Source organism: Salvelinus alpinus, chromosome 21 (genome assembly GCF_045679555.1).
Source record: "Salvelinus alpinus chromosome 21, SLU_Salpinus.1, whole genome shotgun sequence".
Lineage (NCBI taxonomy): Eukaryota > Metazoa > Chordata > Actinopteri > Salmoniformes > Salmonidae > Salvelinus > Salvelinus alpinus.
In genome coordinates this window covers 50,932,958-50,960,836 of record NC_092106.1, presented here as the reverse complement: position 1 = coordinate 50,960,836, position 27,879 = coordinate 50,932,958, and the positions used below count along the sequence as shown (strand labels likewise).

General features: G+C 45.6%; 1 protein-coding gene across 3 annotated transcripts; it reads right to left on the bottom strand.

Annotated features, from left to right (window-relative positions):
- On the bottom strand, window positions 1-27,641 carry nek3 (NIMA related kinase 3). Of its 3 annotated transcripts, none has more exons than XM_071358134.1 (14): window positions 26,976-27,551; window positions 26,724-26,858; window positions 21,726-21,819; window positions 21,164-21,261; window positions 18,826-18,909; window positions 17,950-18,017; window positions 17,213-17,299; window positions 16,689-16,743; window positions 14,278-14,487; window positions 9,876-10,035; window positions 8,396-8,584; window positions 7,267-7,377; window positions 2,898-3,015; window positions 1-2,215 (listed from the first exon to the last, which is right to left on the bottom strand). In XM_071358134.1, exons 1-14 carry the CDS (start codon window positions 26,976-26,978, stop codon window positions 2,149-2,151), a joined length of 1,479 nt encoding a protein of 492 aa, XP_071214235.1. In that variant the 5' UTR covers window positions 26,979-27,551; the 3' UTR covers window positions 1-2,148. The 3 variants fall into 3 exon arrangements, with proteins under 3 accessions (XP_071214235.1, XP_071214237.1, XP_071214236.1); XM_071358136.1 differs by lacking the exon at window positions 26,976-27,551 and adding an exon at window positions 27,565-27,641 and having other exon boundaries at window positions 2-2,215; XM_071358135.1 differs by having other exon boundaries at window positions 3-2,215; window positions 14,287-14,487; window positions 26,976-27,549.
- Window positions 27,642-27,879: the final 238 nt, after the last annotated feature.

Genomic DNA, 27,879 nt, shown 5'->3' with positions numbered 1-27,879 from the left:
ACTACTGTAGTGGACATAGACTACTGTAGTGGACATAGACTACTGCAGTGGACATAGACTACTGCAGTGGACATAGACTACTGCAGTGGACATAGACTACTGTAGTGGACATAGACTACTGCAGTGGACATAGACTACTGCAGTGGACATAGACTACTGTAGTGGACATAGACTACTGTAGTGGACATAGACTACTGTAGTGGACATAGACTACTGTAGTGACATCATGTAGACAGTGGACATAGACTACTGTAGTGGAAATAGACTACTGTAGTGGACATAGACTACTGTAGTGGACATAGACTACTGTAGTGGACATAGACTACTGCAGTGGACATAGACTACTGTAGTGGACATAGACTACTGCAGTGGACATAGACTACTGCAGTGGACATAGACTACTGTAGTGGACATAGACTACTGTAGTGGACATAGACTACTGCAGTGGACATAGACTACTGTAGTGGACATAGACTACTGTAGTGACATAGACTACTGTAGTGGACATAGACTACTGTAGTGGACATAGACTACTGTAGTGGACATAGACTACTGTAGTGGACATAGACTACTGTAGTGGACATAGACTACTGTAGTGACATCATGTAGACAGTGGACATAGACTACTGTAGTGGACATAGACTACTGTAGTGGACATAGACTACTGTAGTGGACATAGACTACTGTAGTGGACATAGACTACTGTAGTGGACATAGACTACTGTAGTGGACATAGACTACTGTAGTGGACATAGACTACTGTAGTGACATCATGTAGACAGTGGACATAGACTACTGTAGTGGACATAGACTACTGTAGTGGACATAGACTACTGTAGTGGACATAGACTACTGTAGTGGACATAGACTACTGTAGTGGACATAGACTACTGTAGTGACATCATGTAGACAGTGGACATAGACTACTGTAGTGGACATAGACTACTGTAGTGGACATAGACTACTGTAGTGGACATAGACTACTGCAGTGGACATAGACTACTGCAGTGGACATAGACTACTGCAGTGGACATAGACTACTGTAGTGGACATAGACTACTGCAGTGGACATAGACTACTGCAGTGGACATAGACTACTGTAGTGGACATAGACTACTGTAGTGGACATAGACTACTGTAGTGGACATAGACTACTGTAGTGACATCATGTAGACAGTGGACATAGACTACTGTAGTGGAAATAGACTACTGTAGTGGACATAGACTACTGTAGTGGACATAGACTACTGTAGTGGACATAGACTACTGCAGTGGACATAGACTACTGTAGTGGACATAGACTACTGCAGTGGACATAGACTACTGCAGTGGACATAGACTACTGTAGTGGACATAGACTACTGTAGTGGACATAGACTACTGCAGTGGACATAGACTACTGTAGTGGACATAGACTACTGTAGTGACATAGACTACTGTAGTGGACATAGACTACTGTAGTGGACATAGACTACTGTAGTGGACATAGACTACTGTAGTGGACATAGACTACTGTAGTGGACATAGACTACTGTAGTGACATCATGTAGACAGTGGACATAGACTACTGTAGTGGACATAGACTACTGTAGTGGACATAGACTACTGTAGTGGACATAGACTACTGTAGTGGACATAGACTACTGTAGTGGACATAGACTACTGTAGTGGACATAGACTACTGTAGTGGACATAGACTACTGTAGTGACATCATGTAGACAGTGGACATAGACTACTGTAGTGGACATAGACTACTGTAGTGGACATAGACTACTGTAGTGGACATAGACTACTGTAGTGGACATAGACTACTGTAGTGGACATAGACTACTGTAGTGACATCCTGTAGACAGTGGACATAGCCTACTGTAGTGGACATAGCTAGGTAGGCAGACCGCTAGCTAGGCAGACCGCTAGCTAGGCAGACCGCTAGCTTGGCAGACCGCTAGCTAGGCAGACCGCTAGCTTGGCAGACCGCTAGCTTGGCAGACCGCTAGCTTGGCAGACCGCTAGGTAGGCAGACCGCTAGCTTGGCAGACCGCTAGCTTGGCAGACCGCTAGCTTGGCAGACCGCTAGCTTGGCAGACCGCTAGGTAGGCAGACCGCTAGGTAGGCAGACCGCTAGGTAGGCAGACCGCTAGGTAACATCATTGGTCCATAGACATCTGCTCTAGTTCATCCATCCAGTCACAGGGACAGTCCTCTTCAAAGTCTCTGAGAATAGGACATGGGGATTGTTAGAAAACAGGCCACTGTATGTATCAAGCATGGATCCCCCCCCATGTCCATGTTGTCTTATTCATTGTTATTTAAAAGGTCACAACTCATCCTAAAAAACAGCCCTCCTACTCTGATACATACATTCCCAAATTAAAGAATAAATATTCACAGAATAGATGGGTATGGACTGGTCAATAGGATCCCACTAAAACATTAGTTATTTAACTCATTCAATGCATCAGAGGGACCAGTACTGCCCTACCAAGCAAAAAGACAGTAACTGATCATAGTGTGGAACTGAGGGAAAAATGGCTTTTATTTACCTTGGTTTCACAGTAACTTTATGCAGTTACTGCTAACATGACCCCCAATATCTCCAAAACACAATAGAGGCAGGATATTTGTCCACATGATTAAGCATGTATTTAATGTAAAAATGACATTAACTCATTTTAGACCAAATGAGCAGTTACTCTCTTTTTGCTTGTTAGGGCAGTATAGTCTAATGGTGATACTACTTTCTACTCTCTCTGTCCCAAAGGAGACCCTATTCCCTTCATAGTGGTACAGGCCCATAGGGCCCTGGTCAAAAGTAGTGCACTATATGGGGAATAGGGTTCCTGTTGGGATACACCTTATGTCTTTGTCTGGCCAATGGGCTTCCGGGAGGACTCACGTATCCTCGTCATCAGAGCGCGGTTGCAGCCTTTCTTCATCCTCTGTCTGTCCAGCTGTCGGTCCGTCTGTGTCGTCCCTTCCTCCCCGGGACAGGGGACCTACCAGAGGGTCTTCACCTGGGGGAGAGGGACATGTTTTAAACCTCTGTAGTGTGGTACAAGGCCCTGTTCCCTACATTCTAGGGCCCTACTTTGTGTAACAGTTTAACTTTATGGCGTCCCCTCGCCCCGACCCGGGCGCGAACCAGGGACCCTCTGCACACATCAACAACAGTTACCCACGAAGCGTCGTTACCCATCGCTCCACAAAGGCCGCGGCCCTTGCAGAGCAATGGGAACCACTACTTCAAGGTCTCAGAGCACGTGACGTCACCGATTGAAAGGCTATTAGCGCGCACCACCGCTAACTAGCTAGCCATTTCACATCCGTTACATTTTGGACCCGATAAAATCAGTGCCTAGTCCTAAATCAGGATGAGTGTAAATGTACACTGAGTGGACAAAACATTAAGAACACCTTAATATTGAGTTGAACTGCCCTTTGACCTCAGAACAGCCTCAATTCATCAGGACATGGACTCTACAAGGTGTCTAAAGCGTTCCACGGGGATGCTGGCCCGTGTTGACTCCAATGCTTCCCACAGTTGTGTCAAGTTAGCTGAATGTCCTTTGGATGGTGAACCATTCTTGATACACACGGGAAAAACGGTTGAGCGTGAAAAACCCAGCAGCGTTGCAGTTCTTGACACAAACCGGTGCGCCTGGCACCTACTACCATACCCCGTTCAAAGGCACTTAAATCTTTTTTCTTGTCCATTCTTCCTCTGATTGGCACACATACTCTGTCATCTGTCTCAATGCTTAAAAATCCTTCTTTAACCTGTCTACTCCCCTTCATCTACACTGATAGAAGTGGATTTAACAAGTGACATCAATAAGGGATCATAACTTTCACCTGGATTCACCTGGTCAGTCTATATCATGGATAATAGCAGGTGTTCTTAATGTTTTGTACACTCAGTGTATATTATATCCTGGAATGCTCAATTCCCCCCCACCAAAAAACATTGAAAAATATTGCAGGTACCCAAGCACTCGGGGCACTATAGGGAATGATACTTATTTTTTATTTTTTTTTAAATCACCTTTATTTAACCAGGTACGCTAGTTGAGAACAAGTTCTCATTTACAACTGCGACCTGACCAAGATATGACTCCATACAACTCCATGAGTCCCTCTAAAGTTAACGTGCATCAAACCAACCACACGCAGGCTCGTCATGTGTCAAGAGTTAGTGATCATATCATGACATTTTTAGTCATTTAGCAGAGCGACTTACAGGAGCAATTAGGGTTTAAGTGCCTTGCTCAAGGGCTCGGGGATTCAAATCAGAAACCTTTCGGGTTACTTACCCAACGCTCTAAAACTTGGCTACCACAGGGTCAGGGCAGTGGTCACGTTGATATAGCAGTACAACTCATAGTCATCATCATCATCATCATCATACTGTAGCTTTAAACAGCAGTGGTAGACCAAATTACATTCTAGACCAGGGGTGCCAATTTACCCTAAAATTTCTTCTGTGTGCCAGGTTACGGACAGACGATCTGTGTGCCAGGTTACGGACAGACGATCTGTGTGCCAGGTTACGGACAGACGATCTGTGTGCCAGGTTACGGACAGACGATCTGTGTGCCAGGTTACGGACAGACGATCTGTGTGCCAGGTTACGGACAGGTGATCTGTGTGCCAGGTTACGGACAGACGATCTGTGTGCCAGGTTACGGACAGACGATCTGTGTGCCAGGTTACGGACAGGCGATCTGTGTGCCAGGTTACGGACAGGCGATCTGTGTGCCAGGTTACGGACAGGCGATCTGTGTGCCAGGTTACGGACAGACGATCTGTGTGCCAGGTTACGGACAGACGATCTGTGTGCCAGGTTACGGACAGACGATCTGTGTGCCAGGTTACGGACAGACGATCTGTGTGCCAGGTTACGGACAGACGATCTGTGTGCCAGGTTACGGACAGGCGATCTGTGTGCCAGGTTACGGACAGGCGATCTGTGTGCCAGGTTACGGACAGGCGATCTGTGTGCCAGGTTACGGACAGACGATCTGTGTGCCAGGTTACGGACAGACGATCTGTGTGCCAGGTTACGGACAGACGATCTGTGTGCCAGGTTACGGACAGACGATCTGTGTGCCAGGTTACGGACAGACGATCTGTGTGCCAGGTTACGGACAGACGATCTGTGTGCCAGGTTACGGACAGACGATCTGTGTGCCAGGTTACGGACAGACGATCTGTGTGCCAGGTTACGGACAGACGATCTGTGTGCCAGGTTACGGACAGGCGATCTGTGTGCCAGGTTAAGGACAGACGATCTGTGTGCCAGGTTATGGACAGACGATCTGTGTGCCAGGTTACTTACAGACGATCTGTGTGCCAGGTTACGGACAGACGATCTGTGTGCCAGGTTACGGACAGACGATCTGTGTGCCAGGTTACGGACAGACGATCTGTGTGCCAGGTTACGGACAGACGATCTGTGTGCCAGGTTACGGACAGACGATCTGTGTGCCAGGTTATGGACAGACGATCTGTGTGCCAGGTTACTTACAGACGATCTGTGTGCCAGGTTACTTACAGACGATCTGTGTGCCAGGTTACGGACAGACGATCTGTGTGCCAGGTTACGGACAGACGATCTGTGTGCCAGGTTACGGACAGACGATCTGTGTGCCAGGTTACGGACAGACGATCTGTGTGCCAGGTTACGGACAGACGATCTGTGTGCCAGGTTACGGACAGGCGATCTGTGTGCCAGGTTACGGACAGGCGATCTGTGTGCCAGGTTACGGACAGGCGATCTGTGTGCCAGGTTACGGACAGATGATCTGTGTGTCCGTTATGATTTTCATACGTGCATTTTACAACTAATTGTGCCTATTGAATATCTAATTGCTCACAAACGGCAGAATTCCATAGCTCGCTAAACAGAGGCGCTGACCATTAGCAGCACAGGCTTGATCTTGGAACACAGATTCTCTTTGTGAATAATAAGTGACAATTTAACCACGGGGCAGGTCATCTTACCTTTGCGAGTCCTTTATGGGGGGGTGGGGGGGGGGGGGGGCACCGTCAGTTGTAATAGAGAATAGGTTTTTAATAATCGACACCTCCTCTCCTCAAAATGATCTGTGAAGGCTTTTGCTGCATCTATTAGTACCAGACAAGGCAGTTCCTCACGTACCTGCTCACGTACCTGCTCACGTACCTGCTCGAGTACCTGCTCGGAGTCACAGTATCTTACAACAACTGTCAATCACATCCCCTCTCATCAAGAGCCACACTAAACAAATTAAACTAAAAACTAAAAATAGTTTTTAACGCAACAGTTTGCAGCTCCTTGACATTTTCAACCATCTCGGGTAACGCACCTTTCAACAGTTCTGGCAGACAAAGGCAGGTCAATCTATCTTTGAAATGATTGTGTCTTTGTTAGGAAAACCATCACATAAAGCCTGCGAAGATATTTATTTTCTGATGACATTTTACATCCTCCTGAACCTTTTTAAAATAAAATACTTGCTAGCCGTTAGCCATGTGAAAACAAATCTCTCATCTTCAGTGCTGCCTTGGTTTCTGAATTTGGCGGGAGAGGCAGTTCGTCTTGCGCTGAACTAATAACTCCTGGAAAATCATGAAAGCTGTGCTTCCAACTTTGTGGCAACAGTTCGGGGAAGGCCCTTTCCTGTTTCAGCATGACAATGCCCCCGTGCACAAAGCGAGGTCCATATTGAAATGGTTTTGTCGTGATCGGTGTGGAAGAACTTGACTGGCCTGCACAGAGCCCTGACCTCAACCTCATCGAACACATTTGGGATGAATTGGAATGCCGACTGCGAGCCAGGCCTATTCGCCCAACATCACTGCCCGACCTCACTAATGCTCGTGGCTGAACGGAAGCAAGTCCCCACAGCAATGTTCCATCATCTAGTGGAAAGCCTTCCCAGAAGAGTGGAGGCTGTTATAGCAGCAAAGGGGGGGATCAACTCCATATTAATGTCCATGATTTTGAAATGAGATTTTCAACGAGCAGTGTCCACATACTTTTGGTCATGTAGTGTATCGTAGCTTTAAATAGCTGTGGTAGAACCTTACAGTAAGTCATAACAGTAGAGATGGAAGCAAATGGAAGAGGTGTAAACTGCATCTATCACTAATAGGTTGTTGAGAGATCTACATCGATTACCTCCAATCAGAAATAAGGATTCAGCACACATGACCAACCACGTGGTAGACAAGTAAATTATACTGTAAATGTTTTCTAGAAAGATTCCCCTCTAAACAGGACTTACCTTCTGTGTGTATGGAGTAGGTTTTGAAAGCGGTGCTGAGCTGGGCTTTCTCGAGCAATCTGAGTAGCTTCTCTGGTGGACTCCTGTCCCATCGTTTCCGCTCTCTGTTCTCTACAGAATTAATGGATATATTCATAGTTTAAAAAAATAATTTAAAAACGTTTTATTTTATTGAATGGTGAAATCTGAGGGCAGATTGTAGGACTCAAATGTTCGTGAACACTTTAGTGACTCAAAACATCACTTCTCAAATGTTGATTGCAAATATATAGTGTGGATGTTCATTCTACGTTGTTTTAGTGTGCCTGGATGTCCTGTGATGTTTGTATGACGACAAAGTTACTTTCTCGTATGTTTCAGTGAGAGGGCCTATCTAGGGGTGTGTCTGGCACTGTCTCAGTACCTATCTAGGGGTGTGTCAAGCATTGTTTCAGGACCTATCTAGGGGTGTGTCAAGCATTGTTTCAGTACCTATCTAGGGGTGTGTCAAGCATTGTTTCAGTACCTATCTAGGGGTGTGTCAAGCATTGTTTCAGTACCTATCTAGGGGTGTGTCAAGCATTGTTTCAGTACCTATCTAGGTGTGTTAAGCATTGTTTCAGTACATATCTAGGGGTGTGTCAAGCATTGTTTCAGTACCTATCTAGGGGTGTGTCAAGCATTGTTTCAGTACCTATCTAGGGGTGTGTCAAGCATTGTTCCAGTACCTATCTAGGGGTGTGTCAAGCATTGTTCCAGTACCTATCTAGGGGTGTGTCAAGCATTGTTTCAGCACCTATCTAGGGGTGTGTCAAGCATTGTTTCAGTACCTATCTAGGGGGTGTGTCAAGCATTGTTTCAGTACCTATCTAGGGGTGTGTCAAGCATTGTTCCAGTACCTATCTAGGGGTGTGTCAAGCAATGTTCCAGTACCTATCTAGGGGTGTGTCAAGCATTGTTTCAGTACCTATCTAGGGGTGTGTCAAGCATTGTTCCAGTACCTATCTAGGGGTGTGTCAAGCAATGTTCCAGTACCTATCTAGGGGTGTGTCAAGCATTGTTTCAGTACCTATCTAGGGGTGTGTCAAGCATTGTTTCAGTACCTGAATAGGGGTGTGCCTGGCCTGTCTCAGTGAGAGTACCTGCATACCTGAATGTGTCTGGCCTGTAGTTGCCAGACTCCCAGAGGAGAGGAGGTCTGTGCTAGCCAACACCTGTAGAGCTGTGTCTGAGGGGCCTGGGGCCCACTGTCTACGAGGGCCACGCTGCTCTCTACTGGTGCTGCTCTCAGCAGGGGCCTCAGCAGGGGCCTCAGCAGGGGCCACACGGAACTCCAGACCTGTATGAAGACATGATCAAACACGTTCAACTTCCATATATATATACATATACATATATATACATATACATATACATACATACATATACATACATACACATACATATACATACATATACATACATATATACATACATACATACATATATATATATATATATACACACACACACACACAGGCGTGGCTAAAAAGTTGAGAATGACACAAATATTAATTTCCACAAAGTTTGCTGCTTCAGTGTCTTTCGATATTTTTGTCAGATGTTACTATGGAATACTGAAGTATAATTACAAGCATTTCATAAGTGTCAAAGGCTATTATTGACAATTACATGAAGTTGATGCAAAGAGTCAATATTTGCAGTGTTGACCCTTCTTTTTCAAGACCTCTGCAATCTGCCCTGGCATGCTGTCAATTAACTTCTGGGCCACATCCTGACTGATGGCAGCCCATTCTTGCATAATCAATGCTTGGAGTTTGTCAGAATTTGTGGGGTTTTGTTTTTCCACCCACCTCTTGAGGATTGACCACAAGTTCTCAATGGGATTAAGGTGTGGGGAGTTTCCTGGCCATGGATCCAAAATATAGATGTTTTGTTCCCCGAGCCACTAGACGGCCTATCTAGGGGTGTGTCAAGCATTGTTTCAGTACCTATCTAGGGGTGTGTCAAGCATTGTTTCAGGACCTATCTAGGGGTGTGTCAAGCATTGTTTCAGTACCTATCTAGGGGTGTGTCAAGCATTGTTTCAGGACCTATCTAGGGGTGTGTCAAGCATTGTTTCAGTACCTATCTAGGGGTGTGTCAAGCATTGTTTCAGTACCTATCTAGGGGTGTGTCAAGCATTGTTTCAGTACTTGAATAGGGGTGTGTATGGCAAAAAAAACTGTTTTTCACACAAGGACACTTTTACCATGAGGGGCTTAAAGGACTAGTCCTACATGGAGAGACAGGATGGATTACAATGTTTAGTTTAATTCAAATGAATCTCACAGAAACACAGTAATTCACAGGTTACGACTGTTATTACCACTCTACCGCGTAATATATAGTAAATACGTAGTAGTTTGTGTATATATGTATATATATGTATATATACACACACCGTAAAATAAAGTGTTACCATATTTGCATTGGTATGTAAAGAATAACAGGTTTATAAATTGATGATAAATGATGTTTAATTTCCTACTCAACCTGCTCGTCTTCACACTAGGATCCTGCAGTTCAATCTCACTATGAAACTATGAAATGAATAATATATCTGAATGGGTCTTAAATCGTCTCCTTACCCTCCAGGGTAGAGTCTGTCATGAGGGTCTTCTGCCCCAGGAGTGAGGCGACCTTCTCCCCTTCCTCTCTCCTCCATCTCCCTGTTCTCCTCTCCGACTCCTCCATCTCCCTGTTCTCCCCCTCCTCTCTCCTCCATCTCCCTGTTCTCCTCTCCGACTCCTACAGATCCAGAAAGCAACATGCAGAATCAGAAACATACCACAGAAACATACCACAGAAACATACCACAGAAACATACCACAGACACATACCACAGAAACATACCACAGACACATACACATACCACAGAAACATACCACAGAAACATACCACAGACACATACCACAGAAACATACCACAGACACAGACACATACCACAGAAACATACCACAGACACATACCACAGAAACATACCACAGACACATACACATACCACAGACACATACCACAGACACATACACATACCACAGACACATACCACAGAAACATACCACAGACACAGACACATACCACAGAAACATACCACAGAAATATACCACAGAAATATACCACAGAAACATACCATAGAAACATACCACAGAAACATACCACAGACACATACCACAGACACACAGACAGACAGGCAGGCAGGCAGACAGGCAGACACACAACCCTCTGCAGGAGACTGTCATGGGGTCACCTCCCACTCACAGACACTGCAGCTGGGCTGTAGCAAAGTAAAACTCGGTGCTGAAGTATGGTCAATTCTACATTTGATCACAATGTATTTTTTTTACCCTGATAACAATAAACGTCGCTGATTGATGTGCTGCTGTGTTGTTCTTTATGGTAGCTAGATGTGTTTTATTTTTACTAAATGTCTTGGTAAGTCATGGTATTTAACAAACTTTAAAATGTACTTTTTCTCTTAGGAGAGATTGGCCTGCGCACAGCAGCAGCTCCATATTGTTTTGATTGACAGGTCGCCTCTACGTTAATCCCTCTTCAAGAAACCTCATGTCTTTACAGACCAGTAAAATGCCTGTTCATATCTCCAGAGAAGAAGGTTTCCTGTCGCCGTTTTTTAAAAATAAAACGTTGTGTAGCTTACCCTAACAGACAGACTTGCTATATACTTTCAAGAGGCCACATTCCATTATGTATGAAAAGGGTCATCGAAAAAAGGCTACTGGTCGCCTACTGTAATATAGAGCTGTCTAACCCGTGCTCGCAAGACTGACCCAAAGATACCGCTGTATCCCGAAGGTGGTGCCATGAATAGGCTAGGATATTCTACTTCCCAACAGACCGAAGACTGAACACACACTTGCATCATTAGCAAAGAGACCGAGCAAGCAGAGAGAGAGAGAGAGAGAGAGAGAGAGAGAGACCGAGCAAGCAGAGATAGAGAGAGAGAGAGAGAGAGAGAGAGAGAGAGAGAGAGACCGAGCAAGCAGAGAGAGAGAGAGAGAGAGAGAGAGAGAGAGAGAGAGAGAGAGAGGAAGAGAGAAAGGGCAGGCAGAAACGTGCTCAAGCATGCACGAACCAACTGGTAAGTGTCTTCACTGACATTTTCAACCTCTCCCTGTCTGATTCTGTAATACCAACATGTTTCAAACAGACCACCATAGTCCCTTTGCCCAAGAACGCCAAGGTAACCTGCATGAATGACTACCGACCCGTAGCACTCACGTCAGTAGCCATGAAGTGCTTTGAAAGGTTGGTCATGGCTCACATCAACACCATCATGCCAGACACCCTGGACCCACTCCAATTCGCATACCGCCCCAACAGATCCACAGATGATGCAATCTCGATCGCACTCCACACTGCTCTTTCCCACCTGGACAAAAGGAGAATGCTATTCATTGACTACAGCTCAGAGTTCAACACCATAGCGCCCTCCAAGCTCATCACTAAGCTAAGGATCCTGGGACTAAACACCTCCCTCTGAAACTGGATCCTGGACTTCCTGAAGGGCCGCCCCCAGGTGGTAAGGGTAAGTAACAAAACATCTGCCACGCTGATCCTCAACACTGGGGCCCCTCAGGGGTGCGTGCTCAGTCCCCTCCTGTACTCCCTGTTCACCCATGACTGCATGGCCAAACATGACTCCAACACCATAATTAAGTTTGCTGACGACACAACAGTGGTAGGCCTGATCACCGACAACGATGAGACAGCCTATAGGGAGGAGGTCAGAGACCTGGCAGTGTGGTGCCAGGACAACAACCTCTCCCTTAACGTCAGCAAGACAAAGGAGCTGATCGTGGACGATAGGAAAAAGAGGGCCGTACAGGACCCCATTAACATCGACATCACCAACAAACTATCATGGTCCAAACACACCAAGACAGTCGTGAAGAGGGCACGACAACACCTTTTCCCCCTGAGAATATTTGGCATGGGTCCTCAGATCCTCAAAAAAGTCATACAGCCGCACCATTGTAAGCATCCTGGTACGGTAACTGTTCGGCCTCTGACCGCAAGTGTCACAACCGGGCTGTGTCACAACCGGCCGCGCCCGGGAGTCCCACAGGGAGGTGCAAAATTGGCCCAGCATCCCCCGGGTTAGGGAAGGGTTCGGCCGGGGGGGGGCTTTACTTGGCTTGTCGCCCTCTTGCGACTCCTTGTGGCGGGCCGGGCGCCTGCAGGCTGACTACGGTCATCAGGTGAAAAGGCTTTCCTCCGACACACAGGCTGACTTCCGGGGTTAAGATTGGTGTGGCTGACTTCCGGGGTTAAGATTGGTGAGGCTGACTTCCGGGTAAAGATTGGAGCGGCTGACTTCTGGGGTTAAGATTGGTGAGGCTGACTTCCGGGTAAAGATTGGAGCGGCTGACTTCCGGGGTTAAGATTAGTGTGGCTGACTTCCGGGGTTAAGATTGGTGAGGCTGACTTCCGGGGTTAAGATTGGTGAGGCTGACTTCCGGGGTTAAGATTGGTGAGGCTGACTTCCGGGGTTAAGATTGGTGAGGCTGACTTCCGGGGTTAAGATTGGTGAGGCTGACTTCCGGGGTTAAGATTGGTGAGGCTGACTTCCGGGGTTAAGATTGGTGAGGCTGACTTCCGGGGTTAAGATTGGTGAGGCTGACTTCCGGGGTTAAGATTGGTGAGGCTGACTTCCGGGGTTAAGATTGGTGAGGCTGGTGTTTATCATTCCCAAGTGGCTCTGTAAGTGAGGAGAGGGTAGACTCCAGCCAAAAGGGTGTGTATCATTCCCAAGTGGCTCTGTAAGTGAGGACAGGGTAGACTCCAGCCAAAAGGGTGTGTATCATTCCCAAGTGGCTCTGTGAGGAGAGGGTAGACTCCGGCCAAAAGGGTGTGTATCATTCCCAAGTGGCTCTGTGAGGAGAGGGTAGACTCCGGCCAAAAGGGTGTGTATCATTCCCAAGTGGCTCTGTAAGTGAGGAGAGGGTAGACTCCGGCCAAAAGGGTGTGTATCATTCCCAAGTGGCTCTGTAAGTGAGGAGAGGGTAGACTCCGGCCAAAAGGGTGTGTATCATTCCCAAGTGGCTCTGTAAGTGAGGAGAGGGTAGACTCCGGCCAAAAGGGTGTGTATCATTCCCAAGTGGCTCTGTAAGTGAGGAGAGGGTAGACTCCCGCCAAAAGGGTGTGTATCATTCCCAAGTGGCTCTGTAAGTGAGGACAGGGTAGACTCCAGCCAAAAGGGTGTGTATCATTCCCAAGTGGCTCTGTGAGGAGAGGGTAGACTCCGGCCAAAAGGGTGTGTATCATTCCCAAGTGGCTCTGTAAGTGAGGAGAGGGTAGACTCCCGCCAAAAGGGTGTGTATCATTCCCAAGTGGCTCTGTAAGTGAGGAGAGGGTAGACTCCAGCCAAAAGGGTGTGTATCATTCCCAAGTGGCTCTGTGAGGAGAGGGTAGACTCCGGCCAAAAGGGTGTGTATCATTTCCAAGTGGCTCTGTGAGGAGAGGGTAGACTCCAGCCAAAAGGGTGTTTCTAAAAATGAATTCAAAGGCATTTCAGCCTAACAAGGTATTTTTTCGTTTAATTTCAGTCACAGCCTATATATAGACTATCATGATTTAATACAACAAAATGTTGTTAAAATGCTGTGCGCTTAATGTCCCTGACTCCCTGCCAGCCTCGTGTCCCACTCACAAATTCTTCACAATGTATTTCTTCGTAGGCTATAGCCTTGAAATAATTAAAAATAGCATAGCCTAAATCATTATTTTTTGTTGCTTCTTAGGCTTCCTGTTTGAAATGACGAGCACTTCTTCCATTCACCCTTTTCAGGTTAATTAAAATACTTTTCAAAATCACCAAATCATATGGTTTGGATTCAATACTTCAAAACCCAAAATGGTAGGTCCAGGTAGCCACAAAAAAATCAAGTTTTTGGTTAAATTCTGATTTTAATGAATGGATCGAAGCACCGGTGTCTTGTGGGTAGGGATGTGGTTCTGAACTGGGCTTACATGTAGTACCTTGTTGGGCAGGTGTCTGTGCAGGAGACTGGCTACGCGGTGAGACGTGAGGATGGTGTGGAGGGACGGCCGGTCTTTGGGGTTGGTCTTGAACATTTGTTTGACCAGGTAGTGCAGCTCATAGGGCAGATGTTGAGGAAGAGGAGGGTAGGAACCACAGCACACCTTCATGATCAGACTCTTCCAACTAGGAGCCTGAAACTGAGACGGGGAGGGAGAACAGAGGTTTAGGAGGACTCCTGGAAACACAAGACAGACTGCTACGGCTCCAGACAGACAGCTACGGCTCCCAGACAGACAGCTACAGGCTCCACGACTCCAGACAGACAGCTACAGGCTCCAGACAGACAGCTACAGGCTACGGCTCCAGACAGACAGCTCCAGGCTACGGCTCCAGACAGACAGCTACAGGCAACGACTCCAGACAGACAGCTACGGCTCCAGACAGACAGCTACAGGCTACGGCTCCAGACAGACAGCTACAGGCTACGGCTCCAGACAGACAGCTACAGGCTACGACTCCAGACAGACAGCTACGACTCCAGACAGACAGCTACAGGCTATGGCTCCAGACAGCTACGCCTACAGAAAGCTACAGGCACCAGACAGACAGTTACATGCTCCAGCAGCATACCACCCTGCATACCACTGCTGGCTTGCTTCTGAAGCTAAGCAGGGTTGGTCCTGGTCAGTCCCTGGATGGGAGACCAGGTGCTGCTGGAAGTGGTGTTGGAGGGCCAGTAGGAGGCACTCTTTCCTCTGGTCTAAACAAAGATCCCAATGCCCCAGGGCAGTGATTGGGGACACTGCTCTGTGTAGGGTGCCGTCTTTCGTATGGGACGTTAAACGGGTGTCCTGACTCTCTGAGGTCATTAAAGATCCCATGGCACTTGTCGTAAGAGTAGGGGTGTTAACCCCGGTGTCCTGGCTAAATTCCCAATCTGGCCCTCAACCATCACGGTCACCTAATAATCCCCAGTTTACAATTGGCTCATTCATCCCCCTCCTCTCCCCTGTAACTATTCCCCAGGTCGTTGCTGCAAATGAGAACGTGTTCTCAGTCAACTTACCTGGTAAAATAACGGTAAAATAAATAAAAAAATAAAAAAAACATGCTCCAGACAGCTAGACAGCTACAGACTACGGATCCAGACAGACAGCTACAGACTACGGATCCAGACAGACAGCTACAGGCTCCAGACAGACAGCTACAGGCTACGACTCCAGACAGACAGCTACAGGCTACGGCTCCAGACAGACAGCTACGGCTCCAGACAGACAGCTACAGGCTACGGCTCCAGACAGAAAGCTACGGCTACGGCTCCAGACAGACAGCTACAGGCTCCAGAAAGCTACAGGCTACAGCTCCAGACAGCTACGGCTCTAGACAGACAGCTACAGGCTAAAGCTACAGGCTACGGCTCCAGACAGACAGCTACAGGCTACGGCTCCAGACAGACAGCTCCAGGCTCCAGACAGACAGCTACAGGCTACGGCTCCAGACAGACAACTACAGGCTACGGCTCCAGACAGACAACTACAGGCTACTACAGGCTCCAGACAGACAGCTACAGGCTACGGCTCCAGACAGACAGCTCCAGGCTACGGCTCCAGACAGACAGCTACAGGCTCCAGACAGCTACGGCTTCAGAAAGCTATAGGCTACAGACAGACAGCTACAGGCTACAGACAGACAGCTACGGCTCCAGACAGTTTTGGCTCCAGAAAGCTACGGCTACAGCTACAGGCTACAGCTCCAGACTGACACTCTGCTTCAGGCTACAGTTCCCTGGGCTGGGACACATACACATGTCCTAATTCAACTCTGCTACAGGCTACAGTTCCCTGGGCTGGGACACATATACATGTCCTAATTCAACTCTGCTACAGGCTACAGTTCCCTGGGCTGGGACACATATACATGTCCTAATTCAACTCTGCTACAGGCTACAGTTCCCTGGGCTGGGACACATATACATGTCCTGATTCAACTCTGCTACAGGCTACAGTTCCCTGGGCTGGGACACATACACATGTCCTGATTCAACTCTGCTACAGGCTACAGTTCCCTGGGCTGGGACACATACACATGTCCTAACTCAACTCTGCTACAGGCTACAGTTCCCTGGGCTGGGACACATACACATGTCCTAATTCAACTCTGCTACAGGCTACAGTTCCCTGGGCTGGGACACATACACATGTCCTAACTCAACTCTGCTGAAGACACCGTCCTTCCCTCACTATGAAACAATGGTTCTTGCAGTGTGAGCCAGGAGTCAGCTGAACCACTGTGTACACACACACACACACACACACACACACACACACACACACACACACACACACACAGACACACACACAATATTTAGACAGACCAGTATGTGAGAGAGTGTGAGTACCGGGTGTCGCAGGGTGCAGAGCTCGTAGAGTACACAGCCGAGAGACCACACATCGCTGTAACACACACACACACAGATGAGAGATGGCATGGGAATCACACATCACTGTAACACTGACAGAGTTAACACATCCCTAAGTTTAACATTGAAACTATTACGAAATAGATCATCCACAAATATGATATTTCTATACAATAGATTGTTAATCAGAATTATAAACGGGGTGGTTTGAGCCCTGAATGCTGATTGGCTGAAAGCCGTGGTATATCAGACCGTATACCACGAGTATGACAAAACATTTTTACTGCTCTAATTAGGTTGGTAACCAGTTTATATCAGCAATAAGGCACCTCGGGGGGGGTTGTGGTATATGGCCGATATACCACGGCTAAGGTCTGTATCCCGTGTCCTTTAGCTGTGATATATTAGCCATCTACCACACCTTCCTCGGGCCTTATTGTTTAAATATAAATCATTGATCAATACAATAGGGATGTACATTGTACAGGTTATTATGACCCTACCTCTTATTGTTGTACGGCTTACTGTCCCAGATCTCTGGAGAAACATAGTAAGGCGTTCCGACGTATGTGTGAGCATAGGCCTTCGCACTGTGACAGAGAACACAGGACATCGTTTAAAGCAATGAGAAATGACATCTAAAAATGATTACATACACTGAGTGTACAAAACATTAAGAACACCTGCTCTTTACCGCGACGTAGACTGACCAGGTGAAAACTACGATCCCTTATTGATGTCACTTGTTAAATCCACTTCAATCAGTGTAGTTAAAGGCGGGGAGACAGGTTAAAGAAGGATTTTTAATCGAGACATGGATTGTGTAAATATGCTATTCAGAGGATGAACGGGCAAGACAAAAGATTTAAGCGCCTTTGAACGGGGTGTGGTAGTAGGTGCCAGGCGCACCGGTTTGTGTCAAGAACCGGCAACGCTGCTGGGTTTTTCACAATCAACTGTTTCCCGTGTGTATCAAGAATGATCCTCCACCCAAAGGACATCCAGCCAACTTGACACAACTGTGGGAAACATTGGAGTCAACATGGCCCAGCATCCCTGTGGAACGCTTTCAACACCTTGTAGAGTCCATGACCTGATGAATTGAGGCTGTTCTGAGGTCGAAAGGGGGGGGGAGGGGTGGCAACTAGATATTAGGAAGTTGTTCTAAATGTTTTGTCCACTCAGTGTATAATTATAGTAATATAGAAACAGTATTAGCGCGCGAAGCATCTTCTGGTACCTGTTTAGAACACAGGCTGAGCCAAAGTCACCCAGCTTCACCGTCCCATTGTCTGTCAGGAAGATATTCTGAGGAGAAACCAGAAGGAAATCGCTGAAAAAAAAACTGTACAGTAAAAAACGACAGAACTTCAACTCCCACGGATTCCTTCTATCACTTTAAATGCTTCCTCAGACATAGGCTTACAATACATAAAGTGGTTCCTCAAAATTAAAAGTTTCGAGCTTATTGCCGCAACAGTTTGTGGTAGAGGATGGCAGATGGTGGTGAATTGCGTCATTCTGTCATTGCGCCACACCAGGGTGAGTTAGAACGCTGATCTAATCGGTAGTCTAAACCGGTGAGCGGAAAATTGGGGGATCTTTCACAACCTAGCCTAGCTATTAGAATATCCTTGTGTAAATTAACGGTGTGAATGTTTCAGTCTGAGAGTCTCTCTCATCTTGCACTAGAGTCCTGCATCAGGCCAACAACAACAACAACAAATTGCTTGCGGGTGTTTCCCGGAGTTGAGAGAGAACTTGGGTAAATAACAATTACACTTGACCTGTGGACTGACAACAAAAAAAAATATATATATTTTTTTGAATAAAGTAGTCTAACGCAAATGAAGGCATCAAATTGTTGCTTACTGAAACACCCAAAATCATCCAATTGTTATAGCAGGATTTGGGAAAATATTGTTCATTATTTACAAAGTATTCTTCAGGTACATTCTCCCCTTCAAGAGAAATGTACATGAAAATGTCAACAACAAAAAAATGGCAGCAACAGGACGATAAAACGTCATGTCTGCAACTCACACTGTGACCTTTAAAAGGAAAGATATGTGTTGCCGATCAGAAACAGTAGCTATGTAAAAACTCTGGACCTTACCTTGGACTTGAGATCCCTGTGTAAAACCCGTTTGTCATGGACGTACATCGTACCTGAACACATCTGAGCAAACCACTTCAGAATCTAGTAACACATAGACATGAAATACAGTCTGAGTGGGATCCTGTTTCGGAGAATACACAAGTTAGGGACTAACTGACTGTTATGGATGGAGACCGTTAATGAAAATAAAATAACTGTCATAGGACTGGACTCTTTAAAAAAAAAAAAATTCACCCCTTTTTTTCTCCCCAATTTCGTGGTATTCAATTGGTAGTTACAGTCTTGTCTCATCGCTGCAACTCCCGTACGGACTCGGGAGAGGCGAAGGTCGAGAGCCACGCGTCCTCCGAAACACAACCCAACCAAGCTGCACTGCTTCTTGACACAACGCCCATCCAACCCGGAAGCCAGCCGCACCAATGTGTAGGAGGAAACACCGTACACCTGGCGACCTGGTCAGCGTGCACTGCGCCCGGCCCGCCACAGGAGTCGCTAGTGTGCGATGAGACAAGGATATCCGTGCCGGCCAAATCCTCCCTAACCCGGACGACGCTGGGCCAATTGTGCGCCGCCCCATGGGCCTCCCGGTCGCGGCCGGCTGCGACAGAGCCTGGACTCGAACCCAGAATGTCCGGTGGCACAGCTAGCACTGCGATGCAGCGCCTTAGACCACTGCACCACTCGGAAGGCAGGACTGGACTCTTAACAATGTGATGAAACTGTGTTGCCCTTTGCTAAAACAAGTAAGGTGTTGTAGCAAACAATGAATAGAATGGACTTGGATCGGCTGCCTGGTATTGTGTGCAATAATTTATACCATAACCGCTACACACAGCCTACATCATTGTCACCATATTAGCTGGCTCATCATATTAGTAGGCAGAGTTGCAAAGAAAAAGCCATATCTCAGACTGGCCAATAAAAATAAAAGATTAAGATGGGCAAAAGAACACAGACACTGGACAGAGGAACTCTGCCTAGAAGGCCAGCATCGCGAAGTCGCCGCTTCACTGTTGACGTTGAGACTGGTGTTTTGCGGATACTATTTAATGAAGCTGCCAGTTGAGGACTTGTGAGGCGTCTGTTTCTCAAACTAGACACTCTAATGTACTTGTCCTCTTGCTCAGTTGTGCACCGGGGCCTCCCACTCCTCTTTCTATTCTGGTTAGAGCCAGTTTGCGCTGTTCTGTGAAGGGAGTAGTACATAGTGTTGTACGAGATCTTCAGGTTCTTGGCAATTTCTCGCATGGAATAGCCTTCATTTCTCAGAACAAGAATAGACTGACGAGTTTCAGAAGAAAGGTCTTTGTTTCTGGCCGTTTTGAGCCTGTAATCGAACCCACAAATGCTGATGCTCCAGATACTCAACTAGTCTAAAGAAGGCCAGTTTTATTGCTTCTTTAATCAGACCAACAGTTTTCAGCTGTGCTAACATCATTGCAAAAGGGTTTTCTAATGATCAATTAGTCTTTTAAAATGATAAACTTGGATTAGCTAACACAATGTGCCATTGGAACACAGGAGTGATGGTTGCTGATAATGGGCCTCTGTACGCCTATGTAGATATTCCATTAAAAAATCAGCCGTTTCCAGCTGCAATTGTCATTTACAACATTAACAATGTCTACACTGTATTTCTGATCAATTTGATGTTATTTTAATGGACAAAAAAAATTGTTTTTCTTTCAAAAACAAGGACATTTCTATGTGACCCCAAACTATTGAACGGTCGTGAAAATATATATATTTTTGCTATTCGAATGGTTATTACGGAGACCACGGTCATTTGGCTGGCCAATTACAGTCATTCAAAATTCCATGTTCGTCATAGCCTTACCAAATCAAATCAAGTTTTTAATTTTTTTTTATATAGGCCTTCGTACATCAGCTAATATCTCGAAGTGCTGTACAGAAACCCAGCCTAAACCCCCAAACAGCAAGCAATGCAGGTGTAGAAGCACGGTGGCTAGGAAAAACTCCCTAGAAAGGCCAGAACCTAGGAAGAAACCTAGAGAGGAACCAGGTTATGAGGGGTGGCCAGTCCTCTTCTGGCTGTGCCGGGTGGAGATTATAACAGAACATGGCCAAGATGTTCAAATGTTCATAAATGCCCAGCATGGTCAAATAATAATCAGGAGTAAATGTCAGTTGGCTTTTTTTACCAGTTAGTTTGTACCAGTTTGTACCAGTTCGTACCAGTTTGTACCAGTTCGTACCAGTTCGTGTTTTCAAAACAGTGGGTAACCATTTACTGGTCTACTATTAGATATTTGCATTTGGCTGAGTTAGCTAATTACCTAATGAATCCATTAATTGATTAATTAAGGTGTCCTACTGTATCCTGTGAGAACAGCGTGTTTTTCTGTTGCTGTATCTTCTGTAGTAGGTCTCCACCACCACAGAACTCCATTACTATGTAGAGGAGGCCGTCACCTACAGGAGACAAGACACTCTACTTTATCTGGAAGGGTTTTCTATATACATATCACATTCATAAGCCACCCATACCCGATTACATAAATAAGCAGAACAAAAGCATTCGACTGGGCACAGACGTCAGTTCAACGTCTCGATTTGATTTACATTTGGTTGAGTTGTCAACTAATGTGAATTTAACATGAAATCAACCAAAAAATGACACCATGTCATTGGATTTAGGTTAAAAGTTGGGTGAAAAAATTATATACAATGCCCTTACTGATGACTTTTCAAATCTAAATCAGTTTTTCCCGTGTTGATTCAATGTTATCTCATTACATTTTGTTGTTGAGATGACGTGGAGAAACAACATTAATTCAACCAGTTTTTGCCCAGTGGGATTACATTAATCTGACAAGGATGGCAGTATCAAAGCAGTTGCATTTCAAAATCAAGATAACCACAGTGAAATTGTCTACCTTCAAACGAGTCCCTGAAGGCCACTATGCTGGGATGTTTCATCCTGGACAGCAGTACAGCTTCTCTTCTGGTGTTCGCCATCTTGGATTGTGTCTGAAAAAGACAGTTATTACTTGAATACATTTTTTATTTAACCTTTATTTAACTAGGCAAGTCAGTTAAGAACAAATTGTTATTTACAATGACGGCCTACCAAAAGGCAAAAGGCATCCTGCGGGGACGGGGGCCTGGGATATAAAAAAATATAAATAAATACAATACAAATATAGGACAAAACACACATCACGACAAGAGAGACAACACTAGATAAAGAGAGACCTGGCCTCCCGGGTGGCGCAGTGGTCTAGGGCACTGCATCGCAGCGCTAGCTGCGCCACCAGAGTCTCTGGGTTCGCGCCCAGGCTCTGTCGCAGCCGGCCGCGACTGGGAGGTCCGTGGGGCGACGCACAATTGGCCTAGCGTCGTCCGGGTTAGGGAGGGTTTGGCCGGTAGGGATATCCTTGTCTCATCGCGCTCCAGCGACTCCTGTGGCGGGCCGGGCGCAGTGCGCGCTAACGAAGGGGGCCAGGTACACGGTGTTTCCTCCGACACATTGGTGCGGCTGGCTTCCGGGTTGGAGGCGCGCTGTGTTAAGAAGCAGTGCGGCTTGGTTGGGTTGTGCTTCGGAGGACGCATGGCTTTCGACCTTCGTCTCTCCCGAGCCCGTACGGGAGTTGTAGCGATGAGACAAGATAGTAACTACTAGCAATTGGATACCACGAAAATTGGGGAGAAAAGGGGGTAAAAAAAAAAACAAAAAGAGAGACCTAAAACAACAACATAGCAAGGCAGCAACACATGACAACACAACATGGTAGCAACACAACACAACATGACAACAACATGGTAACATGACAACAACATGGTAGCAACACAACATGGCAACAACATGGTAGCAACACAACATGGTAACAACATGGTAGCAACACAGCATGGCAACAACATGGTAGCAACACAGCATGGCAACAACATGGTAGCAACACAACATGGCAACAACATGGTAGCAACACAACATGGCAACAACATGGTAGCAACACAGCATGACAACAACATGGTAGCAACACAGCATGGCAACAAAACATGGCAACAACATGGTAGCAACACAACATGGCAGCAACACAGCATGGCAACATGGTAGCAACACAGCATGGCAACAACACAACTTGGCAACAACATGGTAGGAACACAACAACAACATGGTAGCAACACAACATGACAACAACATGGTAGCAACACAACATGGCAACACAGCACGGCAGCAACACAACACGACAACAACATGGTAGCAACACAACACGACAACAACATGGTAGCAACACAACACGACAACAACATGGTAGCAACACAGCACGACAACATGGTAGCAACACAGCATGGCAACATGGTAGCAACACAACATGACAACAACATGGTAGCAACACAACATGGCAACACAGCACGGCAGCAACACAACATGACAACAACATGGTAGCAACACAACATGGCAACACAGCACGGCAGCAACACAACATGACAACAACATGGTAGCAACACAACACGACAACAACATGGTAGCAACACAACACGACAACAACATGGTAGCAACACAGCATGGCAACAACATGGTAGCAACACAACATGGCAACATGGTAGCAACACAACAACATAATAGCAACACAACATGGCAGCAACACAACATGGCAACATGGTAGAAACACAACATGGTAGAAACACAACATGGCAACAACATGGTAGCGACACAACATGGTAGAAACACAACATGGCAACAACATGGTAGCGACACAACATGGTAGAAACACAACATGGCAACATGGTAGAAACACAACATGGTAGAAACACAACATGGCAACAACAACACGGCAACAACATGGTAGCAACACAACACGGCAACAACATGGTAGCAACACAGCACGGCAACAACATGGTAGCAACACAGCACGGCAACAACATGGTAGTAACACAGCACGGCAACAACATGGTAGCAACACAACATGGCAACAACATGGTAGCAACACAGCATGGTAGCAACACAACATGGCAGCAACACAACATGGTAGCAACACAACATGGTAGAAACACAACATGGCAGCAACACAACATGGTAGCAACACAACATGGTAGCAACACAACATGGTGCAACACAACATGGTAGCAACACAACATGGTAGCAACACAACATGGTAGCAACACAACATGGTACAAACATTATTGGAACAAAGGGCAAGAACATAGAGGCAACAATACATCACGTGATGCAGCCACAACTGTCAGTAAGAGTGTCCATGATTGACTCTTTGAATGAAGAGATGGAGATAAAACTGTCCAGTTTGAGTGTTTGTTGCAGCTCGTTCCAGTCGCTTGCTGCAGCGAACTGAAAAGAGGAGCGACCCAGGGATGTGTGTGCTTTGGGGACCTTTAACAGAATGTGACTGGCAGAACGGGTGTTGTATGTGGAGGATGAGGGCTGCAGTAGGTATCTCAGATAGGGGGGAGTGAGGCCTAACAGGGATTTATAAATAAGCATCAACCAGTGGGTCTTGCGACGGATATAAAGAGATTACCAGTTTACAGAGTAGTATAGAGTGCATTGATGTGTCCTATAAGGAGCATTGGTGGCAAATCTGATGGCCGAATGTTAAAGAACATCTAGCCGCTCGAGAGCACCCTTACCTGCCGATCTATAAATAACGTCTCCGTAATCTAGCATGGGTAGGATGGTCATCTGAATCAGTGTTAGTTTAGCAGCTGGGGTGAAAGAGGAGCGATTACGATAGAGGAAACCAAGTCTAGATTGAACTTTAGCCTGCAGCTTTGATATGTGCTGAGCTGGTCCAGTGTTAAGAAGCCACGAAGAAGGCTCAGCAGCAAGTAGACGCATCTGGATCAGATGTAGTTATTATGATAAATGCACACACATGTAGGTTAGCGCCAAAAGGAAAACATGCTAAGTAATATAGCTAGATATACAGGTATATTGAAAGCAGGTGCGTCAACACAGTAGGTCCGGGACAATACCAGTATCGCGATACTCGTTAGTATAACGGCAAGGAAACAAAACATGAAGCGGATTTCACTTCGGGAAATGATGGAAACAAACATTATGTTGTCATCTGGAGTCACATTTACTTATTTTCCAAACTTCAGCACAACAATATTTTACATACAGGTTTTTTAAAAGGACCAAAGAGTCTGGTATGCTTCCCTAACATAGGTGTGGTTCCTGAGTTAAGAAATGAACATCATGTTTAGGGTATATGTATAAAAATACAGGGCAGGTCATTATCTTTGACTACCACGGCTGTTATGTTGCCCTGCAAGAAAAAAATATGTCACAAACAACCTCAGATCCTCAAAAGGTTTTACAGCTACACCATCGACAGCATCCTGTCGGGTTGCATCACCACCTGGTATGGCAACTGTACGGCTTCCGACCGCAAGGCACTACAGAGGGTAGTGCGTACGGCCCAGTATATCACCGGGGCCAAGCTTCCTGCCATCCAGGACCTCTATACCAGGCGGTGTCAGAGGAAGGCCCCAAAAATTAGTAGTCATACAGTTGAAGTCGGAAGTTTACATACACCTTAGCCAAATACATTTAAACTACATTTCACAATTCCTGACATGTAATCCTAGTAAAAATGCCTTGTCTTAGGTCAGTTAGGATCACCACTTTATTTTAAGAATGTGAAATGTCAGAATAATAGTAGAGAGAATTATTTATTTCAGCTATTATTTTTTTCATCACATTCCCAGTGGGTCAGAAGTTTACATACACTCAATTTGTAATTGGTAGCATTGCCTTTAAATTGTTTAACTTGGGTCAAACGTTTTGGGTAGCCTTGCACAAGCTTCCCACAATAAGTTGGATGAATTTTGGCCCATTCCTCCTGACGGAGCTGATGTAACTGAGTCAGGTTTGTAGACCTCCTTGCTCGCACACACTTTTTCAGTTCTGCCCACACATTTTCTATAGGATTGAGGTCAGGGCTTTGTGATGGCCACCCCAATACCTTGACTTTGTTGTCCTTAAGCCATTTTGCCACAACTTTGGAAGTATGCTTGGGGTCATTGTCCATTTGGAAGACCCATTTGCGACCAAGCTTTAACTTCCTGACTGATGTCTTGAGATGTTGCTTCAATATATCCACATAATTTTCCTTCCTCATGACGCCATCAATTTTGTGAAGTGCACCAGTCCCTCCTGCAGCAAAGTACCCCCACAACATGATGCTGCCACCCCCGTGCTTCACGGTTGGAATGGTGTTCTTCGGCTTGCAAGCCTCCGCCTTTTTCCTCCAAACATAACGATGGTCATTATGGCCAAACAGTTCTATTTTTGTTTCATCAGACCAGAGGACATTTCTCCAAAAAGTACAATCTCTGTCCCCATGTGCAGTTGCAAACGTACTTTTCGCACCAAACTACGTTCTTCTCTAGGAGACAGAACACGTCTCCCTCCTAAGCGGTATGACGGCTGCGTGGCCCATGGTGTTTATACTTGCATACAATTGTTTATGCAGATGAACGTGGTACCTTCAGGCGTTTGGAAATTGCTCCCAAGGATGAACCAGACTTGTCGAGGTCTACAAATGTTTTCTGAGGTCTTGGCTGATTTCTTTTGATTTTCCCACGATGTCAAGCAAATAGGCACTGAGTTTGAAGGTAGGCCTTAAAATACATCCACAGGTACACTCCTTATTGACTCAAATTATGTCAATTCGCCTATCAGAAGCTTCTAAAGCCATTAGATAATTTTCTAGAATTTTCCAAGCTGTTAAAGGCACAGTCAACTTAGTGTATGTAAACTTCTGACCCACTGGAATGTGACAAGGTGCACTGAAGCTGTGCTGGCTGCTCGTGGTGGATCTACATCCTGTTAGACACTATGTTGGTGTTTCCTTTGCTTTGCCAATTACCTGTATACTGTATTGCTTTTTTAAATGGTAATAGTAACCTACCTTTGGGAGTAGTATCTCTTTCATGACATAGTTCTCATGGTTGATTCTGGATTGGACGAGTAGTGCTCGACCAAAGGACCCTTCACCTATTACTTTATGGACCGAGTAGCCATCCATTGTCACACTGGCATTGACCTGAAAGAAGAAGAATATATTACAAGAAAGCATTTACAATCCATGTGTATGTTGTTGTTTTGGATTTATACTAGCCATCTCAAACATCGGTCTGTCTTTATCACCCAATGTTTGTACCATGTTTTGTGCAGCTACCACGTTGTGCTGCTGCCATGTTGAGTTGCTACCATGCTGTTTTCATGTGTTGCTGCCATGCTGTTTGTTGTTTTAGGTCTCTCTTTGTGTAGTGTTGTGGTGTCTCTCTTGTCGTGATGTGTTTTGTCCTATATATTTTTTGTTGTATTTTTTATCCCAGCCCCCGTCACTGTAGGAGGCCTTCTGGTAGGCCGTCATTGCAGGAGGCCTTTTGGTAGGCCGTCATTGTAAATAAGAACTTGTTATTTAACTGATTTGCCAAGTTAAATAAAGTTTAAATAAATAAAGAATAACATCACTTTATTTATAAAGTGGTCAGTCAATTTGACTTGATGGCTTGGAGTATCACCTGACAGTTGAGCCAAAGATAGGTTACTAGCCAAACGTTTCACCTTCTATTTCAGGTTGAGCGGACAGTCTGATAATGAAACAAGAAACTGTGTAACCACTGTAAACAATCTTGTTCACTAACGTAATCAAATATTGAATACACGAAGTAAAAAAAAAAAAAATGCTGACGTGTCGTTTATAGCTTGGTAAGTAACGTAAATAAAATGCTGTTTTTACATACTTCTCTGGTGGGATTGTATCAATATTATCCGCGTGTGTGCGGTATTCTTTGTCCACCGCTCTGCTTCCGTATTATTGAATGACGTATGCCAGGCGTAGTCCTTTTAAAGACATGCTCTAAAATCATTCAGCCACTAGATGGCGGTAGAAGTACAGTTATACATCCAGTATGTAAACAGTATATTTTGAGCGTTTTTTACAATAATGTAATTTAGTTACAAGTCATGAAATGGTTGCAGAAAAGTAATTGCCATCTTACCTTAAGTGTGATTAATTACTCAGTGATAAGATTTTAGCCTAAATGAGGAGCCCTGTC

Excerpts from the sequence above, each read along its gene's own strand:
- nek3 (XM_071358134.1), bottom strand. Across the intron at positions 21,262-21,725 it reads CTTCAGGGACTCGTTTGAAG|GTGACGGCCTCCTCTACATA; the intron begins GTAGACAATTTC and ends TGTCTCCTGTAG. Across the intron at positions 17,300-17,949 it reads TCAGCCTGTGTTCTAAACAG|TGCGAAGGCCTATGCTCACA; the intron begins GTACCAGAAGAT and ends TCTCTGTCACAG.